This window comes from Ictidomys tridecemlineatus, chromosome 11 (assembly GCF_052094955.1).
Source record: "Ictidomys tridecemlineatus isolate mIctTri1 chromosome 11, mIctTri1.hap1, whole genome shotgun sequence".
NCBI lineage: Eukaryota > Metazoa > Chordata > Mammalia > Rodentia > Sciuridae > Ictidomys > Ictidomys tridecemlineatus.
This window is the reverse complement of record NC_135487.1, coordinates 22,244,027-22,254,634: the sequence shown is the minus strand read 5'-3', so window position 1 is coordinate 22,254,634 and position 10,608 is coordinate 22,244,027. Positions and strand designations below refer to the sequence as shown.

The window sequence follows — 10,608 nt, the reverse complement described above, 5'->3', positions numbered from 1 at the left end:
AAAATAATATATGGGCTGCTGAACTAAAGATATGTGGTTTTGTTTCAAATAAGATTGTTCCTTGTTGAATTCCCAAAATCATGCACAAATTATGTTTCAAAAATCAGTTATAAACATAGCCTGTAATCCCAGCATCTCAGGAGGTTCAGGCAGAAGGATTGCTAGTTCAAAGCCAGCTTCAGCAAATGTGAGGCACTAAGCAACTCAGTGAGACGCTGTTTCTATGGCTCAGTGGTTGAGTATCCTTGAGTTTAATCCCTGTTATACCAAAAATCTTTTTTTTTTAATATTTATTTTTTAGTTATAGTTGGACACAATACCTTTATTTTATTTATTTATTTTTATGTGGTGCTGAGGATGGAACCCAGGGCCTCACATTTGCTAATCGGCAAGCACTCTACTACTGAGCCACAACCCCAGTGCCCCCCAATTTTTTAAAAAAAAAAAAGCAAAAAGACTGAAAATGTAGTTCATTGGTAAAGCACCCCTCGTTCAATCTTCAGTACCAGAATAAAATAAAATATAGAGATGTTGGGAGAAGTAATTTCAAGAAAATGCTGGATAGTTGTTTTTTTTTTTTTTTAATATTTATTATTTAGTTTTCAGCAGACACAACATCTTTGTTTGTATGTGGTGTTGAGGATTGAACCCGGGCCGCACACATGCCAGGCGAGCGCGCTACCACTTGAGCCACATCCCCAGCCCAGCTGGATAGTTTTTACTTTTGAAAGTTTTTACAAATAAAGCAAATACATTAAAATCAAATGATATATGTTAAAAAATAACCGGACAATGGAAATTTCCATTTGCATTATTTGTATGTTCATATTCTGGTTATGCTGTTGTAGATACTCGTGGGTATTATAGAACAAAAATATTGGGTTAACTATCCTATGTTCTACTTAAGACTCCCCCCTCCCTGTCTAAGCATCACAAGAATGCAGGCCCTGATCACACAAGGCATATTTGATCATATCAGGCCCAAACAGCATTTTTGTCTAATAGGTAACCAAAGAAAAAATGCTGTGTGTGGATGTTCTCTCTTGTCTGTCCTGACATGCCTGCTATTGGCTTTGGCCTGCCAGGACCTGGTTTCTGATCTTCACCAGGTGTGTAGGGACTAGAAACTAGTCATTTCACCTCCAGAGTAAAATGGAGTTGCACGAGACCATCTCTAGGGTCCCTTCCAGCCCTCAGATCCTGTGACTGAATGGTCCTGTCCTACATCTATCCTGAGTTCTGCAGTATCAGCTAGTTCACAGCCAACCAAGACCCAATCTACTGGGCTCTCTCCACGTGTCACAGCAATAATGCTTTTGTTTTATTACACTAGATCAATATAATGGAAAGTTATTTGTTGTTTTAATTTTATTTTTAATTGACAAATAATATATATACACACATTATAGATAGTTTTTTTGAAATAAGAAAGCAATAGCATCTGGCGCATATGTTCTAAAGACTAGAGATATTCTGAAATGTGTATACAATTTTTATACATCTGAATAAAACAGGTTATTTAAATACTGTTAATGTCCAAAGCCACCATGTTTAGAAAAGGCAGGGTATTTCAGAAACTGTTTAAATTGCTTATAAATAGAAGTTTATGAAATGGGATGATCACAACAGCAGCAGCTTAGATAAGAAAGCTGTGAGACTGGGCTAGGAGTTCTAGGTGTCACGCCCCACACTACATTGTAACTGCTTACCTGCTGGGCTCCTGATGGCATGCTGCAAGTTCCTTCCAGGCAGGGATCGGGCAGGCTCATTAAAGACACCATAGTGAATGGCCCACGGTTAGGACTCTATAAATAATTGTGGATAACTGTTGAATAAATAAACAGCTGTCCTCACTTATTGATGTGCCAGGAGCAATTGAAGGAGCCAAGAGTAGCAATATATGATGCAGCAGTGAGGGGGACTGTGACCTGGAACCCAATGCTTGCTGGTTTCTGGCAGGGCATGGATTCCCCTCAAAGTATGACTGATGTAACCCTCAGAAATTTCCATTAAATCATGTCCCTATAGTATGACATACTGTACTTGCCAACTACAAATAGCACCAAGGGATATATGACATTTTGATGGGGCCATTTTGACTGTTTAGCCAACTCTTCCACCTACCTCAGTAAAATTTATAAACAGTATATTAATCATAAACAGCTAAGCACAAAGAATGAATATTATTCAAATGAAGAAAAATGTTGGCTGCATTCTCATAGGAAACTCCTCTGGCTCTATTTTATAAGAATTAGGTGGAGGAGCCGGATGCAGTGGTGCACGCCTATAATCCCAGCAGCTCCGGAGGCTGAGGCAGGAGGATTTCGAATTCAAAGCCAGCCTCAGCATCAGCAAGGCCCTAAACAATTCAGTGAGACCCTGTCTCTAAATAAAATGCAAAATAGGGCTGAGGTGTGACTCAGATGTGGCTCAGATGTGGCTCAGTCGAGTGCCCTGAGTTTAATTCCCAGTCCCCCCTCCCCTCTGCAAAAAAGAATTACTTGGAGTACTGGGGTTGTGATTCAGCGATAGAGTGCTCACCTAGCACGTGTGGGGCCCTGGGTTGGATCCTCAGCACCATATAAAAATTAATTAATTAATTAACTAACTAACTAACTGGATGTTTGGAATACTGGGACCTGTTATATTAAAAAAAAAAAGATTAGGTGGAATATCTTTGTGCAGTTGCTTCACATACTGTTAGGTAAGGATTAACAAAAATCTATTCCCCTTTTGCTGAGTTTTTGACCTTTGGTTAAATTTTCTAGCTCTGTTCGCCTGGCAACATAATAGAGTCATCTATCAACTATGTTTCCAGGCAACATTACACATAGGAGAATGACCCCTACACGGTAAATTGCATCTGGGCTGGGAGAACTAGAAATGTCTGAGGAGAAGCCACAGCTTCGAGCTTCCCCAACTGGTGATTCTTGGAACAAGCTTGGAGACCCAGGAGGCTATGTCTAAGACATCTATGTTGTTCTAAGAGTTAATTGCTCCCATGGGACAAGAAGCTTCTAAGCTAGGGCAGCCTCCACATTAATACCTGATCTGTCTCCCTGCACATGAGCTATGCCACATGGACAGCTGCAGGGACTCCCATAGAATGACAACAGCTGGTCTGCCCTGCTGCCAAGCTGTACTTCCCACTCTATAGCCTTCTACGTGACATTGATGCCAAGGGTGGCAGCTTATGAGTCTGAATGTTTCTAAACATTCAGCTGAGCCTCAGTAGGCCCCTAGAAGGCACTGCAGGACCGTTTGCTTGGCTTCCTGGTAGAGTAGATGTTCCACAGGAGCTACAGACAATAGTAAAAGATGTGCAACTATCTGGTAGTTGTTTTCTGCTTCCAACGAAAATCCTGACCATACCCTTCACAGACTGCACGACATAATCCATCTCCCTATCAAGTCACCAAGACATGTATCTCAAATGGATACTTCCCCTAAAAATCCCCAAGCTTGTCACTTCTAAACCTTCTTCCTCAAAGCACACAATCCCCACCATAACTTTCACTGACTTTACTTTTCTGACAAAGGTCCAAAAATTGAATGATGGGTATAAAAAGTACTTCCCTAAAACCACAGCTGTTAATGAAGAATTGGTAGTAGCAAAATTATCTCCCTGGAGGGTCAAAATGGATGTCCTCTTTCAGTAGTAATGATTCTATGTCATCTAATCATGATGTGGGTTACTGTCACCTTTTAAAATAGAGACATTTTAGAAATCAGCCAAACTACTCTTATCCACCCACCCCCACCAAAAGTTTCATTTTTCTCTACAGAAGCATCTTTAGAAGAAAACAATTCAAATTTCCAGCACTACAATGAAAGGTTTGAGAAACAGAGTAATACAGGGTAGAAAGATAGACCTATAAAGGAGCAAAAGTCAACAAAATATTGTTCATTATAAGCAACCAAATAAAGGGCCCCTTTTAGGATTAGAAGATCATGTGAGCAATCGCATGAAAGCACAAGGCAAGCCACACAGACCAATGACAACAGGAAGTACAGCAGCAATGCTCAAAACAGTGTGACAGGGATTTCTTACCCACCCAACCCTCTGCCCCTCCCTAGCCCCTTATGCTAGACTTCACATAGTTAATTCTATTCTCAATGCACAAGGGACACACAAGCAAACCTAGAGAAGCTAATGAAAGTATGAATCCGTGGACCAAAGGCCACTGCAGTCTTGCCACTACTCTCAGAATTGGTGCACGTAGCCCCACCCATTGCCTTCCTCGCAGTGGAGTTTGTCGCAACATCAATTAACAACAAAAAAACCCATCACAGTACCCTGAATCACCAGAACACTCAATTCCACAACATTCTGTAGATCGCTAGGTCAGCAGTTTCCTTAAAGAATCTGCAGAGACTAGTGGCCACCAAAATATTTACATCCTTTTGCCAAATGATCAGAACCTATGATGTGCAGTGTCATTTCCTAATTATTATAGTTACAGGCCTTATTTACACTCTTTCCCAACACTTGGCAAGGGGGACTCCCATCTCTCAAGAGAAACAGCTTCCTAAGAACACCAATTTTGAATTCCATTATAAGAATCCTGTTCCCATCCATGCAATGTATCTATTGTGAGACAAAAATATCCCTTTGTGAACTTAAACTGAATGTGCCAGAAGGATGCCAGAATATAAACAAAATTACTAATAAATTACTAATAATCTGTTTGGGGCCCAACTATGAATTTACTTTTTATAAAAATATCACTGCGGGCTGGGGATGTGGTTCAGTGGCAGAGAACTGGCCTAGCACGTGTGAGGCACTAGGTTCCATCCCCAGTCCTGCAGAAAGGAAAACAAAAATCACCAACTCCATGAATGAAACCTCAAATTCATTATGTTAATAAATACTGACCATCAAATATGATATAAATTTAACTGACAACCTGTTTATGATCTGATGATCCAAAGGAAGTATCTCCTTTAAAAGTGAAAAAAATTCAGCAATCCAGTTATACCCAGTGACTGGTCATATCGTGTATCATACACAAACTCCAGACAGTCGACCAGGAATGTCACAACCTGAGATATCATGGAAGAAAGAAAATCTTTTCCATATTAAGCTTCACATTCTGTTTTGCTCCTAATGATTCTGCTACTTTAAAATTTAACAAAAATGAACAGAGACAATTGTTCCGGGTATAGGAATCAGAGTCAGGATTTCTAAGTTTCTGCATCATAAATCTGTGAACCATCTGGCCTCAGTAACTGAACAAAAATTAAGTTCACACATTAAAGGTCATTTTAAAAAAATCTTACCATATCTTACAGAAGGGTGGTGTTATGGCTTGGATCTGAAATGTCCCCCAAACGCTGGTATATTGAAGGCTTGGTCCCCAAGGCAAAGTGTTCAGAAGTGGGACCTTTGGAAGGTGATTGGATCAAACTACCTTAATTAGTTAATCCACTTGATGGATTCTGGGCTGTTGGGAAGTGGTTAAAAAAAAAAAATCAACCCTAGGAGGTGGGGCCTAATTGGAGGAAGTAGGTCCTGGGGCGGGGGCATGCCCTTAAAGGCTATGTTTTTGTCCCCTGTACCTTCCTCTTCTCTTTGCTTCCTGGCAGCCCTGAGGTGAACAGTTTTGCTTCACTACACCCTCCCCACAACATCATTCTACCTCAACCCAGGCCCAGAAACAACGGAGCCAAGTGACTATGAACTAAAATCTCCAAATGTGAGCCAAGATAAATCTTTCCTCCTTTTAAGTGTTTTTCTCAGGCATTGTATCACAGCAACAGCAAGCTGTCAAATACCCACAGTTTTTCAACCTTGGTACTACTGATGTCTTGAACTATATGATTCTTTGCTGTGAGGCCCCTGTCCTACATATTGTAGAATGTTTATTAGCATTCCTAGTCTTTTATCTATTAGATGCCAGCAGCACCCTGCCCCATGTCATAACAACTGAAAACAACTCCAGACATTGCCAAATGTCCTCTGTGGGGCAAAATCACTCTAAATTGAAAATCAATGTCTTACAATGAAACTTTACACAATGATATGAATAGGTTACAGGATCATTGAAGAGAATCAAGGCTCTCCCAGAAAAGGCAGACAGAAGTTGAACTGTGAGGTAGAAAAGTAGTATTTCTTTAATATATTTATTTTATTTATTTATATGTGGTGCTGGGGATCGAACCCAGGGCGTCACATGTGCTAAGCAAGTGCTCTATTGCTGAGCCATAACCCCAGCCCAGAAAAGTAGTATTAAAACATTAGAAATTGCAGGGCATGTTGGCACATGCCTGTAATCCCAGCAGCTCGGGAGGCTGAGACAGGAGTATCCCGAGTTCAAAGCCAGCCTTAGCAAAAGTGAGGTGCTAAGTAACTCAGTGAGACCCTGTCTCTAAATACAATACAAAATAGGGCTGGGGATGCGGCTCAGTGGCCAGGTGCCCTTGAGTTCAATCCCCAGTACCCTCCAACAACAACAACAAAACATTAGAAATAAACTGGGTGTGATAGTTTTTTAGGAGCCTAAGGCTGGAGGGTCCTGAGTTCAATGCCAGCCTGGACAAGATAGTGAGACCACTCCCATCTAAAAAAAAAAAAATCAGAAATAAATTAAAAAGAAAATTAAAATATTAAATAAAAGTCCTTATAAAACAAGTCTAAACCCCTATCTAAGTTTTCTTTGGCGGTTCTGGGACTGTGGCTCAGTGGTAGAGCGCTCCCCTAGCACAGGCGGGACCCAGGTTCGATCGATCCTCAGCACCACATAAAAATAAAGGCATTGTGGGCTGGGGATGTGGCTCAAGCGGTAGCCTGGCATGTGTGTGGCCCGGGTTCGATCCTCAGCACCACATACAAACAAAGATGATGTGTCCGCCGAAAACTAAAAAAAAAATAAATATTAAAAAAAATTCTCTCTCTCTCTCTCTCAAAAAAAAAAAAAGAAAGTTAAAAAAAAATAAAGGCATTGTGTTGTGTCCATCTACGCCTAAAAAAAGTTTTCTTTTGCTAAAATCCCTTTTTTGAGGAGCTGGGGTTGTGGCTCAGTGGTAGACTGCTTACCTAGCATGTATGAGGCACTGGGTTCGATTCTCAGCACTGCATATAAATAAATCAATAAAATAAAGGCCCATCAACGTCTAAAAAATAAAAATAATCAATTTTTTGAAATTATAGCTAATATTTCCATTTCATGTAAGAAGTTATTTTTGGTCTCTGATAATTTTCAATGTATAATTCTTGATTTAGAATAACTATTTTTCTGACAGTTTGTGGTGAGAGACCAATTTTTAAATTTCCAGTCATCTGCATGGCCTAGTATCCAGTCTTTGTACAGTATGGCTCACAGCTGGCCATGCCTGAGCTGGCCCATACCCGGTTGAAGAACAGGCCACTGATCACATGTGTGGCTGTCTCAAGACCAAAGTGTTGTAAAAGTTTCTAACCAGGCATGGAGGTGCACATTTATAATCCCAGCAACTTGGAAGGCTGAGGCAGAAGGGTTTTTTTTGTGTGTGAGTTCAAAGCCAACATAAGCAATTTAGCGAGGCCCTAAGAAAATTAACAAGACCCTGTCTCAAAATAAAATATAAAAAGGGCTGGGGATGTGGCTCAGTGGTAAAGCACCCTGGGTTCAATCCCTGAACCAAAAAAAAAAAAAAATTTTTTTTTCTTTATACTCTTAATTCCTGACTGTCCTGTCTGGTAGAGTGCTTGTTTAGCGAGGCCTGGATTCAATGCTTAGCACCACAAACAAACAAACAAGGACAATAAAAAAGCCCTCTTTAACCCTTCAAGAACCAGACCGACACCTACAAGCCAATTTACAATTTACACTTGCTCTTGATTTTTTGTTTTTGTTCAAGAGGCAGAAAGAAAAGTTGATTTTACATCCTTTTGAAACACACTATATGAAAATTAAAGGCAAAGGGATTTTTTAAAAAATCCATTTTGGATACATTAAGACAAAGGGATTTTTTTTAAAAATTCATTTTGGATACTTTAAGACAAAGGGATTTTTAAAAAAATTCATTTTGGATACTTTAAGACAAAATTTGAAAGTGCATTCAAGTACATCCTTTGTCCCTAATTTCTCCTAAAGAGTATGCTCTTTAACCCTTTAAAGACGTTCAGCCTCTTTTGTTAGAATGATCATACAGCTGCACTGTAGATAAAAAGCAGATTGGCTTCAAAACCTGTTCAATTAATTTTCTGTTTCCTTTGAGAGGGTCTTTTAAAAGGTAAATGAGGGGCTGGGATGTGGCTCAAGCAGTAGCATGCTCGCCTGGCATACGTGCGGCCTGGGTTCTATCCTCAGCACCACATACAAACAAAGATGTCGTGTCCGCCGAGAAATTTTAAAAAATAAATAAATATTACAATTCTCTCTCTCTCTTAAAAAAAAAAAAAAAAAAAGGTAAATGAGGGCTGGGGCTGAGGCTCTGTGTAGCACACTTGCCTGGCATGTGTAAGGCCCTGGGTTCGTTTCTCAGCACCGCATATAAATAAATTTAAAAAAAAGATAAATGATTCAGAAATAGAACTTGTTTAGATGGGCTTATAATTTCCTTCCAATTAAAGTTCTGGGCATAGACAAAGTTAAAGAATGAAAGAAATGTCATGGGTGGCTTCATTTCTGTGTTACATAGAGATGTCCTTTGGAAATGGCTGGAACAAGTAGGGCAACAATTTGAGTTTTACCCAAGTAACTTGCTTTATGATCTCAGAACAGGTTATTTGTGTGTTTAGAATTGCTGAATACCAAACCAGACAGGGAAACCACCCAGCCCTGGCTCACGGCTCCCTTCTTGGGAATTATAAAATATAATTCAACTGGGCAAGTGGGATGCCCTAATGAACCTTTCAGTTCATTTCCAGGATTTTCTGCACATAAATACTCCTAGTCTTTAAGACTATAGTTTTGGAGTACCTTTTATGATCATTCAGTCAGTCTTTTTTATATCAAAGAAACATTCCCTTTAATACATTGCCAGAAAATCAAAATGTGGAAATCTTTAGGACAGACTTGACAAAGGGAAGACTGACCCCAAGACTTAATGTAGTCTTGCCTACTGGAGAAAAAGGATGTTAAAAAAGGGATGCAGAGGATTGGGATAATGTGAAAACAAGCATCTGGATTTTCTTATCTTCCTCTTAACCAGAGGTTGGATGCACAGCAGGAAAAACAGGAAAACTCTGGGCTACCCTCAATTCACTCAGAATTAAGGAGTTGTCAGCAAAGCCCTCAGAAATGGAGGGTACCACACTAAAAAGTTATCAGTCTTGGGCTGGGGTTGTGGCTTAGTGGTAGAGCACTTGCCTCAAATATGTGAGGCACTGGGTTCGATTCTCAGCACCACATATAAATAAATGAATAAAATAAAAATAAAATTTTTTAAAGTTATCAGTCTTAAATAAAAAAATTTGGCCTCTACCGGATAGCCTAACAAAAATGCAATTATAATCACAATGAAAAAAAAAAGTTCCTCCCAGGGTTGCACCAATGGGGGCTTTTGCCACAGAATGAGCAAGAATGCATTCTAAGATGTCTTCCCCACCCATTTATTGCTATGTCAGTGTCTCCCGCTCTGATGCATTGGATCGAATTTGTGGTTTGTCATCAGAATCTTCTCCGGTGGGGTCGTTCTCCTCGCCAGACTCCACATAGATTGGCCAGTCATTGTCTGTGTCACTCTTCTCTTGGCTTTCAGATGACGCCTCCACAAGGCTAAGGTTGATGGGCATCAAATCGTCATCGTCATCATGAGTGTCTGAAACACAGGTGCAGCTGTCACACAACCCGAAGCGCCGCAGCCCTTGAGAAAGGTGGCTAGTGAAGGTTCTTCTGCAGCCCTTGCAGATGATTGGGCGGTTAGATCTGTGTACCTATGATCAGAAAAAGACACAGTAAATATCACAGAAAAGGGGTTGAGCCATGGTCCACGGGCCCATGTGATCTGGCCCCTGCCTGACCTCCACCCTCACTTCATGTCCTCTCCCCCTTGCTTTCTCTGCAGAGTCTCAGTCTCACCAAGGTCCTTTCCACCCCAGGACCACTGGATGTGTGTGGAGTGTTCCCCCTTCCCATCTCCAGCTCCTCGCTCTTCCCTAATGATTTCAAGAAAGTTGTCCCTGATGCTCTGAGCCAGCTTAGGGTCCCCAACTATATATTCTCACCTAAGCTTCTTCCTTTGTTGTATGCCTCATAAATCATTGACAAAATTCAGTAGACTGTAGGCTCTAAGGGGCAAGGACAGAAGCTATCTCATTCATTACTGAATTCCTAGTTCTTGGCACATAAAGGGCATTCAATGAACTGATTAGGATTGATGCTAGGGATTGAACTCAGGGATTTGCATGTGCTGGGCAAACACTCCATCACTGAGCTGAACCCTTGGCTCTTTTTATTTATCTTTTAAAAATCTGAGACAGGGTTTTGCTAAGTTGCTCAGGGTGGCATTGAATTTTCCATCCTCCTGTCTCAGCTTCCCGAGGAGCTGGGATTACAGGTATGTGTCACTCCCTCTGTATAAGGAAATATCTTTTTTTTTTTTTTTTTTTGGTGGTGGTGCTGGGGATTGAACCCAGGGCTTGTACATTCGAGGCAAGCACTCTGCCAACTGAAGTATATCTCC

At 40.6% G+C, this 10,608-nt stretch overlaps 1 protein-coding gene across 1 annotated transcript in view; it reads right to left on the bottom strand.

The window, feature by feature from the left end:
- Nucleotides 1-727: 727 nt before the first annotated feature.
- Nucleotides 728-10,608, bottom strand: part of Zbtb8b (zinc finger and BTB domain containing 8B) — a 30,067-nt gene continuing 20,186 nt past the window's right edge. Inside the window, exon 4 of the mRNA XM_005317757.4 lies at nt 728-9,859. Within this exon, the coding sequence (XP_005317814.3) occupies nt 9,542-9,859 (318 nt within the window). The 3' untranslated portion in view covers nt 728-9,541. The remainder of the gene's footprint in view (nt 9,860-10,608) is intronic.